Source organism: Salmo salar, chromosome ssa15 (genome assembly GCF_905237065.1).
Source record: "Salmo salar chromosome ssa15, Ssal_v3.1, whole genome shotgun sequence".
In the NCBI taxonomy this organism is placed as follows: domain Eukaryota; kingdom Metazoa; phylum Chordata; class Actinopteri; order Salmoniformes; family Salmonidae; genus Salmo; species Salmo salar.
The window spans coordinates 66,002,469-66,028,337 of NC_059456.1; the positions used below are offsets into that span (position 1 = coordinate 66,002,469).

At 41.4% G+C, this 25,869-nt stretch overlaps 1 protein-coding gene across 7 annotated transcripts in view; it reads right to left on the minus strand.

Moving 5' to 3' along the window:
* LOC106571967 (death-inducer obliterator 1) overlaps positions 1 to 25,869 on the minus strand; it is a 78,664-nt gene that overhangs the window by 48,424 nt on the left and 4,371 nt on the right. For all 7 annotated transcript variants that reach the window (XM_045695935.1, XM_045695940.1, XM_045695937.1 and 4 more), the window contains exon 2: positions 1,655 to 1,719. In XM_045695935.1, the coding sequence (XP_045551891.1) occupies positions 1,655 to 1,709 (55 nt within the window). In that variant the 5' untranslated portion in view covers positions 1,710 to 1,719. The remainder of the gene's footprint in view (positions 1 to 1,654; positions 1,720 to 25,869) is intronic.

Sequence of the window (25,869 nt, forward strand, 5' to 3'; positions counted from 1 at the left end):
CCTGTTTGGAATCTTCTCAGGTTTTGGCCTGCCAAATGAGTTCTGTTATACTCACAGACACCATTCAAACAGTTTTAGAAACTTCAGGGTGTTTTCTATGCATATTCTAGTTATTGGGCAGGAGTAGTAACCAGATTAAATCGGGTACATTTTTTATCCGGCCGTGCAAATACTGCCCCCTATCCCCAACAGGTTAACCTCTCTGGGGTATGCCAACAGCCAGTGAAATAGCAGAGCGCCAAATTCAAAACAACAAAAATCTCATAATTCAAATTTCTCACATATACAAGTAGTATAGACCATTTTAAAGATACACTTCTCGTTAATCCAACCACAGTCTCCGATTTCAAAAAGGCTTTACGGCGAAAGCATACCATTAGATTATGTTAGGACAGCACCTAGACAAGAAAAACCACACAGCCATTTTCCAAGCAAGGAGAGGCGTCACAAAAACCAGAAATACAGCTAAAATTAACCACTTACCTTTGATGATCTTCATCAGATGGCACTCATAGGACTTCATGTTACACAATACATGTATGTTTTGCTCAATAAAGTAAATTTTTATATCCAAAAACCCCATTTTACATTGGCGTGTAATGTTCAGAAATGTTTTGCCTCAAACTTCCGGTGAATGAGCACATCAATTTACAGAAATACTCATCATAAACGTTGATAAAATATACAAGTGTTATGCACAGAATTAAAAATACACTTCTCCTTAAAGGTCATTGCAGGCAGATTAGAAGTCAGTGCATTATGTATGTGATCTAGACTGGGTGCGCTCTATTCCTGGCAGGCTGATCAGATTCAATAGCAGCCTCAGAGACTAATAAGCCATGATGCTGCCTAGTAGGCTGTCTAAAAAGAGCCTTACATATGAAATAGCCTGCAAGGCAGCATCCTGATTTATCAGCCTCTGAGGCTGAAATGTAATCTGATCAGCCTGTCAGGAATGGAGCTTACCAACTGTAAATGTAAATATTATCCACAAAACATGAAGTGTTCCTTATAATTATACACATATCAGTTATATAAGCTAACAAACAGCATAGATAACTTGCTTGATTGTTAGCTAGGTAGCTAACAAGACTAACTAACTATCTCACAAGACTAGCCAAGTTATGTGTTGTTCCTTGCTGTGGTCTTGGGGGGCGTCACGCAGACTGGGAGACATGACTGCCTCTCAGGCATTGTTCAAGGCTTAAATGCCCCACAATGCGATCAACGCTGCCACAGGGCTTCTTCATGAAGTGGTTATCGTGCATCTGAACAAATCAATGGATGATGCGTGGTACTTTTATCTTGTGATCTCAACAAAACAACTTGTTATGTTGTGATCATGAAATAAATAAGTTATGAGCGACATAACGCGGGATAATTTTTTTAATTCATATGTCCTCTCTGGACTTCAAATGTGGGTGCTCGAAGCACGGTAGGAGGCATTTTGAGAAACACCCACTGTGTGAGAGTGAAGTCTTGCTTCTTGCTCACCTCAATATCTGCTGTCTTGCTCATGGCAACGTCATTGCCCTGAGTCTACCATTTAATATGACCGAAAATATATAATCTCAGTCCAATCACATCATTTGAACATCTAATGGTCATACCATTCCAATAAAACTAAAAGGGGGAGGAAAGAGAAAGGTCATACCTGTATCAGTGCCAGTGAGGTCATGGATCTCATTGATATCCATAAAGCCCTCCATGGAAGACAAACTGTCAAATCAAGATAGAAAAATGCATGTCAAATGTTATCCAATCTACCAGAAATGCTGTTGATTTAATTGAAGTACATTTACAAATTGAAAGACTTGTGAGAGCCTGACCTGAAGGAAGGAGTGTGCCGACATGGCCATACTCGTATTCATAATCATATTCGTAAATTAACAGTCGGATCGGATAATACGAGCAATCGGGGAAAACAATTAAGTGTTTAAATGCCTATGTTGATGGAAAAATGCACATTCTCCCTGCAAAAACGCTGCAGATTACGGTAGGAACAGCATGCACAGGGGTAGGTGTGTGTCTGTCCTCAACCTGCAGCAGGCAGCCAAGTTTGCTGTCACTTAGAATGCCCACCTGCGTTGACTTTTTCTACCTACCCTTTCCTTGCTTGTTAGATATTATGCACATTGATAGTAAACATCCTTGCCATGTGATCTATCATAGTAGCAGACAGCAGCAATCTAAATGACCAGACTGAAAACACGCGAGGAAAACTGATTGGGTGAAATTATGAAGGGAACGGACAGAGAAATACAGTTTCACTCTATCCAATCAGAGCAGCAGGATCAACATACAGCCCAACATTCTCTTTACAGATAGCCAATTGTGTTATTTAGACCACATAGAACCTCGCACATGACTGACTGGAGAAAGATACGAGCTGGCACCCCCCCAAAAAATGGTTTTCAATCACGGATAATTACACACAAAATATTCTGATCATAATTGTATCCAGAATATTGCCCATATACGTTACAATACTAGTTCTGTCCAACTACTCGGCACACCCCTACTGAAGAGACATCCCTCACTTTGAATTAATGCAGGAAATCTACATTTGCCCCACAGTTGTCATCTGTAGTTCAACAGCAGACAGTGCTGAACCAGTCAAATGTTAATAATGTAATCGAGACTACAGAACAAGTTCAGGGAAAAAATAAAAGCCTACAACACAACGCAAATAGGCAGACTTTATTTCACTCTTTATTCCCGTTGACTTGGAAGGGGGGGGAACATAACAGACAGTTTGTCACTACAAAGGTTAGCTCTGGTCCAGGGTGTTAGTGCGGTTTACTAACAATGAGCCTATCTGAGCCTATAAAAATAGAATGAATCACTGTTCTATACTGAACAAAAATATAAAACTCAACATGCAACAATTTCAAAGATTTTACTGAGTTACAGTTCATATAAAGGAAATCACTCAAATGAAATAAATTCATTAGGCCCTAATCTATGGATTTCACATGACTGGGAATACAGACATGCATCTGTTGGTCACAGATCCCTTTAAAAAAAGGTAGATTGTGGATTAGAAAACCAGTCAGTATCTGGTGTGACCACCATCTGCCTCATGCAGCTCGACATCTCCTTCGCATAGAGTTAATCAGGCTGTTGATTGTGGCCTGTGGAATTTTGCGCCCGTCCTCTTCAATGAATGTGCAAAGTTACTGGATATTTTCAGGAACTGGAACACGCTGTCGTACACGTCGACTCATTAAACCCAAACATGCTCAATGGGTGATGTGTGGTGAGTACGCAGGCCATGGAAGAACTGCGACATTTTCAGCTTCCAGGAATTGTGTACAGATCCTTACGACATAAGGCCGTTCATTATCATGCCGAAACATGAGGTAATGGCGACTGATGAATGGTACAACAATGGGCTTCAGGATCTCATCACAGTAGCTGTGCATTCAAAATGACCATCGATAACATGCAATTGTGTTAGTTGCCCGTAGCTTATGCCTGCCCATACCATAACCGCACCATGGGCCACTCTGTTTACAACGTTGATATCAGCAAACCCGCTCGCCCACACGACGCCATACACATGGTCTGCGATAGTGAGGCTGATTGGACGTACTGCCACATTCTCTAAAACGGTGTTTGAGGCGGCTACAGCTCTGGTGGACATTCCTGCAGTCAGCATGCCAATTGCAAATGTGGCATTGTGTTGTGACAAAATTGCACATATTAGAGTGGCCTTTTATTGGCTCCAGCACAAAGTGCACCTGTGTAATGATCATGCTGTTTAATCAGCTTTTTGACATGCAACACCTGTCCGGTGGATGGATTATATTGGCAAAGGAGAAATGCTCACTAACAGAGATGTAAACAAATTTGTGCACAAAATTTCAGAGATATTTCTGGAAAATTTCAGGGATAATTTATTTCAGCTCATGAAACATGAGACCAACACTTTACATGCTGCGTTTAGATTTTTGTTCAGTGTAGTTTAGTTCTATGCCTGAGCCTCCCAGAGCCCTTGACCAGAGCTATACAAAGGCCACATTTGAATTCAAAATAAGACGAAAATAAAATTCAGGCATCGAGCTAGTAGACAACACTATAAGCTCTATGGCAAGTTATGAATAGAAAAAGACAGGAATTGGATGTTCATTTCCCCATGTCCATAACATTTAATTCACACAGAATATTTCTGGTAAAGGAGCATTCCTCCCTCATTCATGCATCCCATAGAGAAAAGGTGAATTTCTAGCAAGATTTACTGCTTACTACAAGAGGCATGTAAAAGTTAGATACACTACCTGCTTGTCGAACATCTCATTCCAAAATCATGGGCATTAATATGGAGTTGGTCTCCCCCTTTGCTTCTATAACAGCCACCAGTCCTCTGGGAAGGATTTCCACTAGATGTTGTAACATTGATGCAGGGACTTGCTTCTAATCAGCCACAAGAGCATTGGTGAGGTAGGGCACTGATGTTGGGCGCTTAGGCCTGGCTCACAGTCGGCGTCCCAATTCATCCCAAAAGTGTTCGATGGGGTTGAGGTCAGAGCTCTGTGCAGGCCAGTCAAATTCTTCCACACCAAATCTCTGAAATTGTATGGACCTCGCTTTGTGCACAGGAGCCTCGTCATGCTGAAGCAGGAAAGGGTCATCCCCAAACTGTTGCCACAAAGTTGGAAGCAAAGAATTGTCTAGAATGTGCTGTAGCGTTGACTTCACTTCACTGGAACTAAGGGGCCTGGCTCAAACCATGAAAAACAGCCCCAGACCATTATTTGTCCTCCACCAAACTTTCAGCTGGCATTGGGGCAGGTAGTGTTCTCCTGGATCCACCAAACCCAGATTTGTCCATCAGACTGACAAATGGTGACGCGGGATTCATCACTCCAAAGAACGCGTTTTTCCGCTGCTCCAGAGTCCAATGGCGGCGAGCTTTACACCACTCCAGTCGATGCTTGGCATTGCGCATGGTGATCTTAGGCTTGTGTGCAGCTGCTCGGCAATGGAAACCCATTTTAAGAAGCTCCCGACGAACAGTTCTTGTGCTGACATTGCTTCTAAATGCAGTTTGGAACTCAGTAGTGAGTGTTGCGTCGGAGGACAGACAATTTCTATGCTCTACAACACTTGGCGGTCCCGTTCTGTGGCCTACCACTTCACGGTTGAGCAGTTGTTTCTCCTAGACATTTCCACTTCACAAAAACAGCACTTACAGTTGACCGGGGCAGCTCTAGCAGGGCAGAAATTTGACGAACTGACTTGGAAAGGTGGCATCCTATGATGGTGCCACGTTGAAAGTCACTGGGCGCTGGGATCAAATCTGGGACTGTAGTGACGCCCCAAGCACTGCCTTAGACCGCTGTGCCACTAGGGAGGCCCAAAAGTATGCTGTTTTAAACAAAAATCTAGATACCCTCCACACCTAGCGAGGTAGCTAACAAGCTAGCAAGTTCATGGAATGTTTGCACTAACTTTAGCTAATAGCTCATTTACGTTTACATTTTAGTCATTTAGCAGACACTCTTATCCAGTGCATATACACTACCGTTCAAAACTTTGGGGTCACTTAGAAATGTCCTTGTTTTCCATGAAAACATACATGAAATCTGTTGCAAAATGAATAGGACATATAGTCAAGACGTTGACAAGGTTATAAATAATGATTTTTAATTTAAATAATAATTGTGTCTTTCAAACTTTGCTTTCATCAAAAATCCTCCATTTGGAGCAATTACAGCCTTGCAGACCTTTGGCATTCTAGTTGTCAATTTGTTGAGGAAAACTAGAGATTTCACATGCTTCCTGAAGCACCTCCCACAAGTTGGACTGGTTTGATGGGCACACTACCATACGGTCAAGCTGCTCCCAGAACAGCTCAATAGAGTTGAGATCTGGTGACTGTGCTGGCCACTCCATTATAGACAGAATACCAGCTGACTGCTTCTTCCCTAAATAGTTCATGCATAGTTTGGAGCTGTGTTTTGGGTCATTGTACAGTTGAAGGAGGAAATTGGCTCCAATTAAGCGCCGTCCACAGGGTATGGCATGGCGTTGCAAAATGGAGTGAAAGCCTTCCTTCTTCAAGATCCCTTTAACCTTGAACAAATCTCCCACTTTACCACCACCAGAGCACCCCCCAGACCATCACTTTGCCTCCACCATGCTTGACAGATGGCATCAAGCACTCATCCATCATCTTTTAATTTTTTCTGAATCTCACGAATGTTCTTCTTTGTGATCCGAACACCTCAAACTTAGAATTGTTTGTCCATAACACTTTTTCCCAATCATCCACTTTCCAGTGTCTGTGTTCTTTTCCCCATCTTAATCTTTTCTTTTTATTGGCCAGTCTGAGATATGGCTTTTTCTTTGCAACTCTGGCTAGAAGGCCAGCATCCCGTAGTCGCCTCTTCACTGTTGACGTTGAGACTGGTGTTTTGCGGGTACTATTTAATGAAGCTGCCAGTTGAGGGACTTGTGAGGCATCTGTTTTTCAAACTAGACACTAATATACTTGTCCTCTTGTTCAGTTGTGCACCGGGAGACCCCACTCCTCTTTCTATTCTGATTGGAGCCAGTTTGCGCTGTTCTGTGAAGAGAGTAGTACACAGCGTTGTACGAGATCTTCAGGTTCTTGGCAATTTCTCGCATTGAATAGCCTTCATTTCTCAGAACAAGAATAGACTGACGCGTTTCAGAATAAAGTTATTTGTTTCTGGCCATTTTGAGCCTGTAAACGAACACACAAATGCTGATGCTCCAGATACTCAACTAGTCTAAAGAAGGCAAGTTTTAATGCTTCTTTAAATCAGGACAACTATTTTCAGCTGTGCTAAAATAATTGCAAAAGGGTTTTCTAATGATCAATTAGCCTTTTATAATGATAAACTTGGATTAGCTAACGCAACATGCCATTGGAACACAGGACTGATGGTTGCTGATATCCCCCCCCCCCCCCCAAAAAAAATAAAATTAATAAAATTAAATTAAAAAAAAATCAGCTGTTACAGCTACAACAGTCATTTACAACATTAACAATGTCTACACTGTATTTCTGATCAATTTTATGTTCTTTTAATGGCCAAAATAATAGCTTTTCTTTCAAAAACAAGGACATTTCTAAGTAACCCCAAACTTTTGAACGGCAGTGTATAAAAACTCACCAAATAAAGAAACGTCCTCTCACTGTCAACTGCGTTTATTTTCAGCAAACTTAACATGTGTAAATACTTGTGTGAACATAACAAGATTCAACAACTGAGACATAAGCTGAACAAGTTCCACAGACATGTGACTAACAGAAATGGAATAATGTGTCCCTGAACAAAGGGGGGGTCAAAATCAAAAGTCAGTATCTGGTGTGGCCACCAGCTGCATTAAGTACTTCAGTGCATCTCATCCTCATGGACTACACCAGATTTGCCAGTTCTTGCTGTGAGATGTTACCCCACTCTTCCACCAAGGCACCTGCAAGTTCCCAGACATTTCTGGGGGGAATGGCCCTAGCCCTCACCCTCCAATCGAACAGGTCCCAGACGTGCTCAATGGGATTGAGATCTGGGCTCTTCACTGGCTATGGCAGAACACTGACATTCCTGTCTTGCAGGAAATCACGCACAGAACGAGCAGTATGGCTGGTGGCATTGTCATGCTGGAGGGTCATGTCAGGATGAGCCTGCAGGAAGGGTACCACGAGGGAGGAGGATGTCTTCCCTGTAACGCACAGCGTTGTGATTGCCTGCAATGACAACAAGCTCAGTCCAATGATGCTGTGACACACTACCCCAGACGATGACGGACCCTCCACCTCCAAATCGATTCCGCTCCAGAGTACAGGCCTCGGTGTAACGCTAATTCCTTCGTCGATGAACGCGAATCTGGCCATCACCCCTGGTGAGACAAAACCGCGACTCGTCAGAGAAGAGCACTTTTTGCCAGTCCTTTCTGGTCCAGCGACGGTGGGTTTGTGCCCATAGGTGACGTTGTTGCCGGTAATGTCTGGTGAGGACCTGCCTTACAACAGGCCTACAAGCCCTCAGTCCAGCCTCTCCCAGCCTATTGCGGAAAGTCTGAGCACTGATGGAGGGATTGTGCGTTCCTGGTGTAACACAGGCAGTTGTTGCCATCCTGTACCTGTCCCGCAGGTGTGATGTTCGGATGTACCGATCCTGCGCAGGTGTTGTTACACGTGGTCTGCCACTGCGAGGACGAGCAGCTGTCCGTCCTGTCTCCCTGTAGCACTGTCTTAGGCGTCTCACAGTACGGACATTGCAATTTATTGCCCTGGCCACATCTGCAGTCCTCATGCCTCCTTGCAGCATCCCTAAGGCACATTCACGCAGATGAGCAGGGACCCTGGGCATCTTTCTTTTGGTGTTTTTTAGAGTCAGTAGAAAGGCCTCTTTAGTGTCCTACGTTTTCATAACTGTGACCTTAATTGCCTACCGTCTGTAAGCTGTTAGTGGCTTAACAACCATTCCACAGGTGCATGTTCATTAATTGTTTATGGTTCATTGAACAAGCATGGGAAACAGTTTTTAAACCCTTTACAATGAAGATCTGTGAAGTTATTTGGATTTTTATGAATTATCTTTGAAAGATAGGGTTCTGAAAAAGGGACGTTTCTTTTTTGCTGAGTATTTATATTTTTTCATACTGGTCCTCGTAGGAATCAAACCCACAACCCTGGTGATGCAAGCGCAAAGCTCTACCTACTGAACCACATGGGACTTGAAGGAGAAGTTCTTTTTTTTACAACGAAATCTCTATTATTTATGTAAATGGCATGTTATAGAAGGGTCCAGATACCTTTATGATTTTACTTGTTTGAGAAACTTACCCCAAAAGAGCAAATCACTTCATCATCCTAGTTGTGTGTTATGGGGGCCACGAAAAAAAAACATTAACCAAGGTTAAGAAACAAAACAAATATGTCCTTTTAAAAACAGCAAAGCTCTCAGTATAGTTATGCAGGTCTTCAGTTGTTGTACACATGATATTGTGTCATTCTGAACTTTATCCGTTTCCCCTATCCAGCTGTTCCATTCTCCTTGTAGCCTGCTGCTACAGGTAACTGCCAAAATAAAGGAAACACCTACATAAAGTTGTCTTAATAGCGCATTGGGACACCACTAGCCGCCACAACAGCTTCAATACGCCTTGGCATAGATTCTACAAGTGTCTGGAATGTCATGTGTGGAAGCACCCCAAGCTTTCATATACTTTGTATATTTGATTTGACCTCATTTACTCAAGTGTTTCCTTTATTTTTGGCAGTTACTTGTAGAATGGACGGAGAGGTATTGCTCGAGTCGCAACAGAATGGAATACAACGTTGCAGATAAAAGTTCAGAATGACAATTTCATGTGTACAACATCTAAAGACCGACATCACAATACTGGGAGCTTTGCCGTTTCTAAAAAGGACATATTTGGGTGTTTTTGGAGTCTTAGTTCATGTTTTTTGGGGGGCCTCATACTACACAATCGTTTTCCACCATTCATTTTCTCTTTTGTGAATTTGAGAAACACTTCAAATAAGGGCTGTTTTTTGTGTAGGCTTACCCTGGCGTGACATTTTCATAACCGTGTAAATCTCTCTCCAACAAGGTGACTTTTATAAATATATTTGCCTGTATTTACCCCCCAAAAATGAAATGCTAATTAGCTGCTAATGTAGCTATCATACAGAACTACAAATGCCCGTCTCAAGCTTCACGTCTCTCAACAGTGTCATGATGATTTGGATGACACTGACGAATCGAGGCAAAGGTAAACATCTCTGGATTAACTAATTCATAAATTGACTAAAGTTGTTTAAATTGACAATTCTGTGAACTGTCTTGGACAAGTTTTCAATTGAAAATGCCTGTTATCTAGGTAGCTTGCTCAGGGTTAGCAACATTAGCCTGGCTAGATGGCTACATTAGCCGTTTATTTGTCTAACCCTTTAAATGCATGAGAAATTCAGAAAAAAACTGTTTAGCTTTCTTTGGCTTTTATAAACCAACAGTTTAGCTTGCTAGTGAACTAGCTAGCTAACTTAGATGGTGAAGCTAGGGCTAGGTGTTCTTGATAATAATGTTTGTTTGTGTCTGTGGGTGAGGGGTAGGTAGCCTACTTCAAGTACAGTACTACCCTAGCTAGCTGTATTATTTTAGTCTGGCTTTTTGAGGGGTTTCAGAGATAGAGATTTAGAGGCTAATCAGTCTCAGGGCAACAGTGTTCTTACTTTACTGCTAGAAAACATGGATATGTTTGCTGTTACCCTCTGGACAGCAGATTATTAGTATAGCTAGTAGGCAAGGTTATGTAACATTATTTAGTCCTAGCTGCTATGGTGGGTTTTAATTTAATTGATATTCACACGTTTGTTTTTGAGGTACAATTAATGTCATGTTATTGATGCCAAATTGCTATCCTTATTTGCACCTTCTGTATTCCAGAACCAATGGGTGTGCCTGAGTTATCACATATCAACTAAGTAAGCGGTTTCAACGTGTAACACTATTCTCCTGCTTTGGTCTGATTCAGTAATTGCAGGAAGTCCTGAAGAGCAGGAGTCTGTGAAGGGTTTTGTTCCAGCCCAGCTCTAACACCAACTTAAATAATCAACATGCCGAATCACAGTGATAGGCTATAATTTGTAATCAGGTATGGGCTGGAACAAAAGCTTATTAACACTCCTGCCATTCAAATCTGGAGCTGTCCATCTGTTTAAGTCATGATTCTGTACTCTGGGTACAATTGGGCAGGGGGTTATTGATATACAGTGCCTTGAGAAAGTATTCATACCCCTTGACTTATTTAACATTTTGTTGTGTTACAGCCTGAATTCAAAATTGATTAAAAATAAATGCATTCTCACCCATCTACACACAATACCCCATAATGACATAAATCTCTCATTTACATAAGTATTCACACCCGATTCAATATGTTAGAATCACCTTTGGCAGCGATTACAGCTGTGAGTCTTTCTGGGTAAGTCTCTAAAGCTGTCCACACCTGGATTGTGCAACATTTGCCCATTATTCTCCTCAAAATTCTTCATGCGCTGTCAAATTGTTTGTTGATCATTGCTAGACAGCCATTTTCAGATCTTGCCATAGATTTAAGAAGATTTAAGTAAAAAATTTAACTAGGCCACTCATTCAATGTTATCTTTATAAGCAACGACAGTGTATGTTTGGCCTTGTGTTTTAGGTTATTGTCCTGCTGAAAGGTGAATGTCTCTCAGTGTCTGTTGGAAAGCAGACAAACAGGTATTCCTCTAGGATTTTGCCTGTGCTTAGCTCTACTTCGTTTCTTTTTATCCCCCCAAAAAACTCCCAAGTCCTTGCCGATGACAAGCATACCCATAACATGATGCAGCCACTACCATGCTTGAAAATATGAAGAGCGGTACTCAGTGTTTTTTTGTGTTGGACTTGTCCCAAACATAACACTTTGTATTCCGGACTTAAAGTACATTTCTTTGCCACATTTTTTGCCGTTTTAATTTAGTGCCTTACTGCAAACAGGATGCATGTTTTGGAATATTGTTATTCTGTACAGGCTTCCTTCTTTCCACTGTGTCAATTAGATTAGTATTGTGGAGTAACTATACTGAACAAAAATGCCACATTAAAGATTCCAGTTACAGTTCATTTGGCCCTAATCTACGGATTTCACGACTGGGCAGGGGCGCCAATCAGAATGAGTTTTTCCCCACAAAAGGGCTTTATTACAGACACCCCCCCCTCAGACGATCCCGCAAGTGAAGAAGCCAGATGTGGAGGTCCTGGGCTGGCGTGGTAACACGTGGTCTGCGGTTGTGAGGCCGTACTGCCAAAATCTCTAAAATGATGAAGGCGGCTTATGGTAAACAAATTCAAACTCAATTCTCTGGCAACAGCTCTGGTGGACATTCCTGCAGTCAGCATGACAATTGCATGCTCCCTAAAAACTTGAGACTGTAGCATTGTGTTGTGTGACAAAACTGCACATTTTAGAGTGGCCTTTGTTGTCCCCAGCACAAGGTGCACCTGGGTAATGATCATGCTGTTTAATCAGCTTCTTGATATGCCCCACCTGTCAGGTGGATGAATTATCTTGCAAAGGATAAAATGCTCACTTACAGGGATGTAAACAAATTTGTTCACAACATTTGTGCATATGGAAAATGTCTGGGAACTTTTATTTCAGCTCATGAAACATGGGACCAACACTTTTCATGTTGTGTTTATATTTTTGTTCTGTGTACAATGTTGTTGATCCAACCTTCGTTTTCTATCTCAGCCATTAAACTTTGTAACTGTTTTAAAGTCACCATTGGCCTCATGGTGAAATCCCAGAGCGGTTTCCTTCCTCTCCAGCAACTGAGTTAAGAAGAACGCCTGTATCCTTGTAGTGACTGGGTGTATTGACACCCCATCCAAAGTGTAATTAATAACTTCACCATGCTCAAAGGGATATTCAATGTCTGCTCAACTGAGGGACCTTACAGATAATTGTATGTGTGGGGTACAGAGATGAGGTAATCATTCAAAATCATGTTAACCACCATTATTGCACACAGAGTGAGTCCATGCAACTTATGTGACTTGTTAAACACATTTCTACTCCTGAACTTATTTAGGCGTGTAAACACTTTCTGAAGGCACTGTATAATGCATGCTCCACTCTCAAGTTGAACTTTAACTTGTTGACTGATGCCATGGCGAGCAGGTCGAACCAGAAGCCAAGGCAGCACAGGTCCACAGTACATCTGCCCTGTCTGTCAGGTGAGTAGTATTGGTTGGTATTGTATGTGCCTTTAGGTTCCTTTCCATGTGTAGGCTATTGTACTGGCCTGTGTGGTACAGTCTTTCATATGTGGAGCAGTTTGTTGCATCGTATTACTTAGTTTATCACTTGTGTCAACTTTGATTTCAATCTAAGCCACAGATTGTTATCTTCCACCATTTTGTACTTGACCTTTAGAAGTGCAGACCCAAAGACATCCAAGCAGCACTTTGAGAGCAAGCATCCAATGGTCCCAGTACTGGTTGCTGTGCAGGCCTAAGTGACCACACACACTCAAATGGACATACAGCTGGGGTAAGATTCTTCCATCATTCACACAGTAGACATAGTGTAAACCACCATGTTGTCAACAAAATGCTCTCCTCAATGCTTAAGTTGTATTGTCTATGGCTCAATTTGTAGAAATGCTGTGATCACTCATCGTCTTTAATATTGTGATTCACAGACACACGAAGACCACGATTTAAAATGCTGCAACAGATGGAATAACGCAGCGGGACGGGCCAGATATTTATGACAACCTAAAAGGGGTGCAGAAGCACACCAGCACCCCATTTTATGTGTATTCCATAGCCAACCATCTCTTTAACTACACCTTATTCCACACTATGCCTTCTATGCCCCATGTTCCCTCAACTTCAGGCACTTTGGAACTCTCCATCTTATCTCTATAAACCCACCCTACCTTCACTTCTTCTTCTCCTGATTTGATAACATCTAGATTCAGCAACACATTTAAAAGTGCTGTTAAATTGACAAGAATGGTGTTATTATAGCTGCGTATTAGGCATGGCTTCTTTGTTGAGTCTGTCAAGTGTGTTTGTCGTTCCATTGAGAAACACTTTTTATATAAAACCTACCTTACACATCCAGGTTTTCCATTTGTAACTCACCCACCAAATCACAGTATGCTGTTTACATTGTGTTATTTGTGCTGGTCTAATTCCTCAAATGGAAATGAAGAATCTGTGCGTTCTCAGATAGTAATAATAGTGCTCTTCGATGTCCCAGGTTTGTGGCATTGATGAATAAATCATTCAATATTTACTTAAAAATCAGAGCTTTTACATGTTATGTATAAAAGGCATATGTGTGCATTGTTTACCATTTAGATTTCTTTAAAAACAATGTAATTGATGGAGTTCTGGTGTTTGACGTGATTGACTATGTGCATTCTTGTCAAATAAATATGCTTATTAATGCATGATTATGGACACATTCTGCAATTAGTTAATCTGGCTTTGAATCTGCAGCAGAACATGTCAACAAGTTGTTCTTCTGAATTGCTTTAATACAGCAGTGCATTCTGACACCATGAATTGAAAGATTTCACCTTGTTCATTTAGTTGCCAGAAATTATAAGGGATTAAATAAAGACCTCTACCGGCTGAAGGAGAAGAGGATCTGGTAAAATATGGGTATGAGACCATCAAATAAATGGCATATAAATTACTCTTCCACAATTTCCACGTGAGCGAGAATATTGGAAATTTAATCAAAGCCTATTGGATGATAAGTTGTTTTTAAATGTATAACTGACTTTTTCCGACATAATATAGGTATCACGTTATTGTATGGGGCACTTTTAAATGTGCCTTTAGACACCATGCAATTCAATAATCCTCTAAAACAAAAGCAATTTAGGTCAAAAGAGTCCATATTAACAAAGGAAATAGGACTAACAGTACAGATAGCAGTAAAAACTGTACCATTGAGGGACAGAATAAATTAGAGGAAAAACAAAGAGAAATGAAGGAACAGCAAGAAAGATCAAGTGTAATATATTATAAAAAAATTAAGTGAACTGGATGAAAGATGGGGGGAAATGTACCAAATTATTTTTTAAATCTTCAACATAGAAATGATACCAAAAATAATTTTCTGAAACTTATTACAAATGACGGAATCACCCATTATTCACCAAACAATATTTTGAAAAGAGGAAGCAAAGTACTTTAAGCATATGTTTTCGTTTCAATCTCCTCCATCTTACTAACCAAAGTTAATTGTATGGATTTTTTTTTCAATTAATCATGTAAAATTAACAGCTGTACAGAAAGACTCAAGTGAAGGCCAAATTACAGAGGAACTTTAAGTCTGGGAAAACTCCAGGTTTGGATTGCATAACAGTTGAGGTATACCAAGCCTTTTTTGTATGTACTCAGAGGACCATTATTAGCATGTTTTAACCACTCCTACAAAAATGGTAGATTATCAGATACTGATTTCATTATTACTGAAACAGGACGGAAGTGGTAAACATAAAATTGGAGGCCCCTTACACTTCAGTGTTGTGATGCAAAAAACGTGAGCAAAGTGCAAAGCGCATAGAATTAAAAAAGGTATTGTCGGATATTATTCATCCTAATCAGACAGGGTTTTTACATGGACAATACATTGAAGATAATACAAGACAAGTACTGGAAACAATAGAACAATATTAAAAATCTAGGAAACCAGGCCTGGTATTCATAGCGGACTTTGAAAAGGTTTTGGATAAAGTACTACTGGAATTTATATATACAAACCCATTCAGAAATTATTCAGACTCCTTGATTTTTTCCACATTGTTACGTTACAGCCTTATTCTAAAATGGATTAAATCGTTTTTCAGTCTGAGGCCCAGAGAGCTCTGGAGCAGGTTTTCATCAAGGATCTCTGTACTTTGCTCAGTTAATCTTTTCCTCGATCCTGGCTAGTCTCTCAGTCCCTGCCGCTGAAAAGCATGCCACCACCATGCATCACAGTAGGTATGGTATTAGCCTGGTGATGAGTGGTGCCTGGTTTCCTCCAGACATGACACTTGGCATTCAGGGCAAAGAGTTCAATCTTGGTTTCATCAGACCAGAGAGTCCTTTAGGTGCCTTTTGGCAAACTCCGAACGGGCTGTCGTGCCTTTTACTGAGGAGTGGCTTCCGTCTGGCCACTCAACCATAAAGGCCTGATTGATGGAGTGCTGCAGCAAAGGTTGTCCTTCTGAAAGGTTCTCCCATCTCCACAGAGGAACTCTGGAGCTCTGCCAGTGACCATTGGGTTCTTGGTCACCTCCCTGATTGGTCACCTCCCCCAATTGCTCAGTTTGGCTGGGTAGTCAGCTCTAGGAAGAGTCTCTTGGTGGTTCCAAACTTCTTCCATTTAAGAATGATGGAGGCCACTGTGTTCTTGGGGACCTTCAATGCTGCAGAAATGTTTTTGTACCCTTCCCCAGATCTGTGCCTCGACACAATCCTGTCTCTGAGCTCTATGGACAATTCCTTCAACGTCATGGCTTAGTTTTTTGCTCTGACATGCACTGTCAACTGTGGGACCTTCTATAGATTGGACATGATTGGAAAAGCACACACCTATCAATTGAATTTACCACAGGTGGACTCCAATCAAGTTGTAGAAACATCTCAAGGATGATCAATGGAAACAGGATGCACCTGAACTCAACTTCGAGTCTCATAGCAAAGGGTCTTAATACTTACTTTTATTTTTTATTAATTTGTAAAAATTTCCAAAAAACTGTTTTGGCTTTGTCATTATGGGGTATTGTGTGTAGATTGATGACAATTATACATTTTTATCATCAATTTTGGAATAACGCTGTAACGTAACAAAATGTGGAAAAAGTGAAGGGGTCTGAACACTTTTCGAATGCACTGTAAATGCCTGGAATATTTCACATTTTCGAGAATCTCTTATAAAATAGGTTAAAGTTATGTATAGTAACCCTAGGTGTAAAATAGTAAATAATGGCTACTTCTCAGAAAGTATTAAACTGTCAAGAGGAGTAAAACAAGTTTGTCCACTATCGGTATATCTATTTATTATGTCCATCAAAATGTTAGCTATTAAATACACATAGTTATCAGATGTTAATGCGAGTGTAGCGAAATGCAGTAATATCTAACAATTTCACAACTACCTTATACACACACAAGTGTAAAGGAATGAATAAGAATATGTACATACAAATATATGGATGAGCGATGGCCGAACGGCATAGGCAAGATGCAGTAGATGGTACAGAGTACAGTATATACATATAAGATGAGTAATGTAGGGTATGTAAACATTATATAAAGTGGCATTGTTTAAAGTGACTAGTGATACATTTATTACATCCAATTTTTAATTATGAAAGTGGCTAGAGATTTGAGTCAATATGTTGGCAGCAGCCACTCAATGTTAGCGATGGCTGTTTAACAGTCTGATGGCCTTGAGATAGAAGCTGTTTTTCAGTCTCTCAGTCCCAGCTTTGATGAACCTGTACTGACCTCGCCTTCTGGATGGTAGTAGCGTGAACAGGCAGTGGCTCGGGTGGTTGTTGTCCTTGATGATCTTTTGGCCTTTTTGTGACATTGGGTGGTGTAGGTGTCCTGGAGAGCAGGTAGTTTGCCCCCAGTGATGCGTTGTGCAGACCTCACTACTCTCTGGAGAGCCTTACGGTTGTGGGCGGAGCAGTTGCCGTACCAGGCGGTGATGCAGCCCGACTGGATGCTCTCGATTGTGCATCTGTAAAAGTTTGTGAGTGTTTTTGGTGACAAGCCAAATTTCTTCAGCCTCCTGAGGTTGAAGAAGCATTGTTGAGCCTTCTTCACCACGCTGTCTGTGTGGGTGGACCAGTCCAGTTTGTCCGTGATGTGTACGCCGAGGAACGTAAAACTTTCCACCTTCTCCACTACTGTCCCGTCGATGTGGATAGGGAGGTGCTCCCTCTGCTGTTTCCTGAAGTCCACGATCATCTCCTTTGTTTTGTTGCTGTTGAGTGTGAAGTTATTTTCCTGACACCACACTCCGAGGGCCCTCACCTCCTCCCTGAAGGCCGTCTCGTCATTGTTGGTAATCAAGACTACCATTGTAGTGTCGTCTGCAAACTTGATGATTTAGTTGGAGGCGTGCATGGCCACGCAGTCATGGATGAACAGGGAGAATGAGGATCAGCGAGGTGGAGATGTTGTTTCCTACCCTCTCCACCTGGGGGCGGCCCATCAGAAAGTCCAGGACCCAGTTGCACAGGGCGGGATTGAGACCCAGGGTCTCGAGCTTAATGATGAGTTTGGAGGGTACTATGGTGTTAAATGCTGAGCTGTAGTCGATGAACAGCATTCTTACATAGGTATTCCTCTTGTCCAGATGGGTTAGGGCAGTGTGCAGTGTGATTGCGATTGCGTCGTCTGTGGACCTATGGGGGCGGTAAGCAAATTGGAGTGGGTCTAGGGTGTCAGGTAGGGTGGAGGTGATATGATCCTTGACTAGTCTCTCAAAGCACTTCATGATGACGGAAGTGAGTGTTATGGGGTGATACCCATTTAGCTCAGTTACCTTAGCTTTCTTGGGAACAGGAACTATGGTGGCCCTCTTGAAGCATGTGGAAACAGCAGACTGGGACAGGGACTGATTGAATATGTCCGTAAACACACCAACCAGCTGGTCTACGCATGCTCTGAGGATGCGGCTAGGGTTGCCGTCTGGGCCGGCAACCTTGCAGGGGTTAACACGGTTAAATGTTTTACTCACGTTGACTGCAGTGAAGGAGAGCCCGCAGGTTTTGGTAGCGGGCAGTGTCAGTGGCACTGTATTGTCCTCAAAGCGAGCAAAGAAGTTGTTTAGTTTGTCTGGGAACAAGACATCGGTGTCCTTGACGGGGCTGGTTTTCTTTTTGTAATCCGTGATTGAGTGTAGATCCTGGGGTAACCGAAAGGTTGCAAGTTCAAATCCCCAAGCTGACAAGGTACAAATCTGTCGTGCTGCCCCTGAACAAGGCAGTTAACCCACTGTTCCTAGGCCGTCATTGAAAATAAGAATGTGTTCTTAACCTGTCTGGGATAGGGGGCAGTATTTTCACGGCCGGATAAAAAACGTACCCGATTTAAACTGGTTACTACTCTTGCCCAGAAATGAGAATATGCATATTATTAGTAGATTTGGATAGAAAACACTCTAAAGTTTCTAAAACTGTTTGAATGATGTCTGTGAGTATAACAGAACTCATGGCAGGCAAAAACCTGAGAAAATTACAAGCAGGAAGTGGCCTGTCTGACAATTTGTAGTCCTTCTGTTGCATCTCTATCGAAATTACAGTATCTGTGCTGTTACGTGACACTTTCTAAGTTTTGGCTCTCTAAAGCCTTCAGAAAGTGGAATGACGCATCTCCTGTCTCTGGGCAGATAACAGCAGCAGAGTTTGTCAGTGGACTGCCTGGTGACAGATAGACTGGAGCTGCGTGTTCACAAGATCTCGCCATTTTTTTCTTTCACTCTTTGAATGAATACAACGTTGTCCGGTTGGAATATTATCGCTATTTTACGAGAAAAATAGCATAAAAATGTATTTTAAACAGCGTTTGACATGCTTCTAATTAAGGTAATGGAACATTTTGAATTTTTTTGTCACGAAATGGGCTCGCGCGTTACACTTTGGATAGTGACCTGAACGCACGAACAAAACGGAGGTATTTGGATATAACTATGGATTATTTGGAACCAAAACAACATGTTGTTGTTGTTGAAGTAGAAGTCCTGGGAGTGCATTCTGACGAAGAACAGCAAAGGTAATCCAATTTTGTGTCTGAGCTGTTGAATTGCGACTCTACTTTGTCTCTATACTGATGCTTAGCTTGTTTGATTGCCTTGTGGAGGGAATAGCTACACTGTTTGTATTCGGTAATGTTCCCGGTCGCCTTGCCATGATTAAAAGCAGTGGTACGCACGTTCAGTTTTACGTGAATGCTGCCATCAATCCACGGTTTCTGGAAGGGAAGGTTTTAATAGTCACTGTGGGTACAACATTACCGATGCACTTGCTAATAAACTCGCTCATCGAATCAGCGTAACGTAGTGTAGTCCATGTGATCGAAGCAATCTTGAAGCGTGGAATCAGATTGGTCGGACCAGCGTTAAACAGACCTGAGCACGGGGGTTTCCTGTTTTAGTTTCTGTCTATCGGCTGGGAGCAACAAAATGGAGTCATGGTCAGATTTGCCGAAAGGAGGGCGGGGAGGGCTTTGTATGTGTCGCAGTAATTTTTCCAGCCCGGGTCACGCATTCGATATGCTGATAAAATTTAGGGAGCCTTGTTTTCAGATTAGCCTTGTTAAAATCCCAGCTACAATAAATGCAGCCTCAGGATGTGGTTTCCAGTTTACATAGAGTCCAATGAAGATCTTTCAGGGCCGTCAAGGTGTCTGCTTGGGGGGGGGATATACACGGCTGTGATTATAAATCGAAGAGAATTCTCTTGGTAGATAATGCGGTCGGCATTTGATTGTCAGGAATTCTAGGTCCGGTGATCAAAAGGACTTGAGTTCCTGTATGTTGTTATGATCACACCACGACTCGTTAATCATAAGGCATACAACCCCGCCCTTCTTCTTACCAGAGAGATGTTTGTTTCTGTCAGCGCAATACGTGAAGAAACCGGGTGACTGTACCGACTCTGATAACGTATCCCGAGTGAGCCATGTCTCCGTGAAACAGAGAACTACATAAAAAAATCTAAATACTGCATAGTTTCCTAAGAACGTGAAGCCAAGCGACCATCTCTGTCGGCGCCAGATCCAACAATAATATCAAGGGGCTAGAAACCCAGGGTTTAAAAACAAAGGTGTCATTGTACGCGGATGATTCACGTTCTTTTAAATCCACAATTTGGATCCCTCCTCAGCCTACTTTTCTAACTTCTCTGGATTACAACCAAATTATGATAAAGTGTATATTTAAGTAATAAGGCCCAAGGGGGTGTGGTATTTGGCCAATATACCACAGCTAAGGGCTGTTCTTACGCACGATGCAACGCGGAGTTCCTGGATACAGCCCTTAGCCTTGGCCATATACCACAAACCCCAGAGGTGCCTTATTGCTATTATAAAAACTGGTTACCAACATAATTAGAGCAGTAAAAATAAATGCTTTGTCATACCAGTGGTATATGGTCTGATATACCACGGCTATCAGCATTCAGGGCTCCAACCACCCAGTTTATAATACGTATTGGTTTACAAAAAAAAAAATACTACTTTTACATTACTGTGTAGTTTACCAATAAAAATGGTTTGACAGTGATGTGGACATACTCAGTACTCATATCCCGAAATAAAGAAATTCTCACTACAATACATTTTAATAGAAAGTTTGCAAAAATAGTTAAGATCTTGCTACAATGGAAATTAAAAATACCTGTCTATTTGTGGGGGAAAAAGAATCACCCTGATTAACTCTTTAGTCACATCCCAGTTTACCTATTTGCTATGGCCTTGCCTACACCTAGCGACCAGCTTTTTTAATTATATGAGCAAAAAGGGTAAACTGAGTTTGTTTCTAGTAATCCCTCCTCCGTCAAACTTCTTCTTTGGACTTTATATGGAAGTTGGCAACCAACTTTAAGGCGCATTACCACCACCAACTGGACTGGAGTGTGGACCTCAGTTCATCTTTCAATCACCCACGTGGGTAACAACTAGAGGTCGACCGATTAATCGGAAAGGCCGATTTCAAGTTTTCATAACAATCGGTATTTTTAGACACCGATTTGCCGATTTTTTTTTATACACCTTTATTTAACTAGGCAAGTCAGTTAAGAACACATTCTTATTTTCAATGACGGCCTAGGAACTGTGGGTTAACTGCCTTGTTCAGGGGCAGAACGACCGATTTTTACCTTGTCAGCTCGGGGATTCATTTTTGCAACCTTCCGGTTACTAGTCCAACGCTCTAACCACCTGCCTTACATTGCACTCCACGAGGAGACTGCGTGGCAGGCTGACTACCTGTTACGCGAGGGCAGCAAGAAGCCAAGGTAAGTTGCAAGCTAGCATTAAACTTATCTTATAAAAAACAATCTTAACATAATCACTAGTTAACTACACATGGTTGATGATATTGCTAGTTTATCTACCGTGTCCTGCGTTGCATATAATCGATGTGGTGCCTGTTAATTTCTCATTGAATCACAGCCTACTTCGACAAACGGGTGATGATTTAACAAGCGCATTTGCAAAAAAAAGCAGTCATTGCACCAATGTACCCAACCATAAACATCAATGCCTTTCTTTAAAATCAATACACAAGTATATATTTTTAAACCTGCATACTTAGTTAATATTGCCTGCTAACATGAATTTTTTATAACTTGGGAAATTGTGTCACTTCTCTTGCGTTCCGTGCAAGCAGTCAGGGTATATGCAGCAGTTTGGGCCACCTGGCTCATTGCGAACTGTGTGAAGTCCATTTATTCCTAACAAAGGCCGTAATTAATTATGACATAACATTGAAGGTTGTACAATGTAACAGCAATATTTAGACTTAGGTATTCCATCCGTTAGATAAAATACGTCACGGTTCCGTATTTCACTGAAAGAATAAGCATTTTGTTTTCGAAATTATAGTTTCCGGATTCAACCATTTTAATGACCAAAGGCTCGTATTTCTGTGTGTTATTATGTTATAATTAAGTCTATGATTTGATAGATCAGTCTGACTGAGCGATGGTAGGCACCAGCAGGCTCGTAAGCATTCATTCAAACAGCACTTTCCTGCGTTTGCCAGCAGCTCTTCGCAATGCTTCAAGCATTGTGCTGTTTATGACTTCAAGCTTATCAGCTCCTGAGATTAGGCTGGTGTAACCGATGTGAAATAGCTAGCTAGTTAGCGGGGTGCGTGCTAATAGCGTTTCAAACGTCACTCGCTCTGAGACTTGGAGTAGTTGTTCCCCTTGCTCTGCATGGGTAACGCTGCTTCGACGGTGGCTGTTGTCGATGTGTTCGTGGTTCGAGCACAGGTAGGAGCGAGGAGAGGGACGGAAGCTATACTGTTACACTGGCAATACTAAAGTGCCTATAAGAACATCCAATAGTCAAAGGTATATGAAATACAAATCGTATAGAGAAATAGTCCTATAATTCCTATAATAACTACAACCTAAAACTTCTTACCTGGGAATATTGAAGACTCATGTTAAAAGGAACCACCAGCTTTCATATGTTCTCATGTTCTGAGCAAGGAACTTAAATGTTAGCTTTTTTACATGGCACATATTGCACTTTTACTTTCTTCTCCAACACTTTGTTTTTGCATTATTTAAACCAAATTGAACATGTTTCATTATTTATTTGAGGCTAAATTGATTTTATTGATTTATTTTAACTTAATATAATACGTTTTCATTCAGTATTGTTGTAATTGTCATTATTACAAATAAAAATATATACATTTTCTTTTTTTTCCTTCTTTTTTTTTTTAAATCAGCCGATTAATCCGTATCGGCTTTTTTTGGTCCTCCAATAATCGGTATCGGCGTTGAAAAATCATACTCAGTCGACCTCTAGTAAAAACCAATGAGAAGATGGGAGAGGCGGGACTTGCAGCGCATCAAGCGTCACAAATAGATCCAAGTTCTATTTTAGCGCCTGGCTACACAGACCCTCGTTGATGCGCGCACGAGCAGTGTTGACGCAATGATTGAATAACATGCATTTGCAATGCTCGTGCACGCGGCCAGTGTGGTCAGCATGTTATACTTAAATCCAAAATGGTTCTCTAGCAGATTAGTAAGAATGTCTTACCCCTTGTTCAAGAATGTCCTTTCCCCTTTATTCAAATTAATACCTCTCACTTTCGGTTCTTTGAAAATGAAACAAGCTCCAAAATATTGCTATTTTTAAAACAAGCCATAGAAAGTTGGTTGCAATTTCTGTTTAATCCAGCAGAAAAGACAGAACAAATAATACAACAAATATTATGGTTAAACTCAAATATAGTACTTGATCAATCATAAATAGGACTGGTGGAGTTGTCACACATGCAGCTAACATACATATAAAATATCTGCTCTCCCAAAATTACAACCAACTAATGGCAGCATTACTGCAAACATTGAAGAGGCAGAAGGTGGAAACAGGCTGGAGTGGAAGGGGGAAACAGTAAGGAATTTGTCTGTCAGACCTGCATTAAAAACCACAATTGGTTAAAGAAAATTGTGATAAACTATAACAGTTTTATACGGACAAACAAATTGACAGCTGTGTCATACAGATTGCAAAATAGTTGGGAAGAGATTTTTGAGGTACGGAATCCATGGCACTTGGTTTATGAACTGATAGGCAAAACGACGCCGGATTCAAAACGTAACATTTTTTTCCATTTAAATTACTATACAAAATTATTGCAACCAATAGAATGTTATATATATGGGGGATACAACCATCCCAACTCTGCAGACGTTGCTGCGAAGAGACAGAATTATGAGATCTTTTGTTTTGGTACTGTCCATATGTAGCTCGTTTTTGGTCACAGGTCCAGGATTGGCTGAAGAATTGCAACATTTACCTGGAGCCAACTCTGCAAATAGCACTGCTGGGTGATTTTAAAACACATAGGCAATCGATCAATAATATAATAATACTCTTAGCAAAAATCTGTATCTTTAATTTACAATCTGTATAAATTACGAGAACAGAAAGGTTCATAACTTTTGTGAAACATCACATCACAGTTGAAAAATATATGGTGCCAGGACAACAACATCTCCCTCAACGTGATCCAGACTGAGGAGATGATTGTGGACTAAAGGAAAAGGAGGACCGAGCACGCCCCATTCTCATCGACCGGGGCTGTAGTGGAGCAGGTTGAGAGCTTCAAGTTCCTTGGTGTCCACGTCACCAACAAACTAACATGGTCCAAGCACACCAAGACAATCGTGAAGAGGGAATAACAAAACCTATTCCCCCTCAGGAGACTGAAAAGATTTGGCATGTGTCCTCGGATCCTCCAAAGTTTCTACAGCTGCACCATCGAGAGCATCCTGACTGGTTACATCACTGTCTGGTATGGCAACTGCTCGGCCTCCAACTGCAAGGCACTACAGAGGGTAGTACGTACGGCCCAGTACATCACTGAGGCCAAGCTTCCTGCCATCCTGGACCTCTATACCAGGCGGTGTCAGAGGAAGGCCCTAAAAATGGTCAAAGACTCCAGCCACCCTGGTTATAGACTGTTCTCTCTGCTAACGCACGGCAAGCGGTACCGGAGCGCCAAATCTAGGTCCAAGAGGCTTCTAAACAGCTTCTACCCTCAAGCCATAGGACTATTGAACAGATAATCAAATGGCTTACACAGACTACTTGCATTGTCTCGTCCCCCCCTCCCCTTTACACTGCTGCTACTCTGTTATTATCTATACATAACTCACTTTAATAACTCTACCCACATGCATATAGTTCCTCAATTACCTCGACTAACCGGTGCCCCCACACATTGACTGCACCGGTACGCCCTGTATATATCCTCGCTCCTGTTATTTTTCTGCTGCTCTTTAATTATTTTTTACTTTATTTCTTTAGTTATTTTCTTAAAACTGCATTGTTGGTTAAGGGCTTGTAAGTAAGAATTTCACTAACGTCTACACCTGTTGTATTCGGAGCGTTTGACAAATAAAATTTGATTTTGATTTGAAACAGAAATAAAAATAAATGGATGGAGTTAAGAGATAGTTTGGAGAGGTTGAGTGGAGCTGAAGGATGGGACTAACAAGGTAACCAATGTAAAATATACTGTATCAGTAAAATGTATATAGGTTCAGAACTTATGTGAAACACCAGTCTCAACGTCAACAGTGAAGAGGCGACTCCGGGATGCTGGCATTCTAGGCAGAGTTGCAAAGAAAAAGCAATATCTCAGACTGGCCAATAAAAAGAAAAGATTAAGATGGGCAAAAGAACACTGACACTGGACAGAGGAACTCTGACTAGAAGGCCAGCCTCCCAGAGTCGCCTCTTCACTGTTGACGTTGAGACTGGTGTTTAGCAGGTACTATTTAATGAAGCTGCCAGTTGAGGACTTGTGAGGCTTCTGTTTCTCAAACTAGACACTAATGTACTTGTCCTCTTGCTCAGTTGTGCACCGGGCCTCCCACTCCTCTTTCTATTCTGGTTAGAGCCAGTTTGGCCTGTTCTGTGAAGGGAGTAGTACACAGTGTTGAACGAGATCTTCAGGTTCTTGGCAATTTCTCGCATGGAATAGCCTTCATTTCTCAGAACAAGAATAGACTGTCGAGTTTCAGAAGAAAGTTATTTGTTACTGGCCATTTTGAGCCTGTAATCGAACACACAAACGCTGATG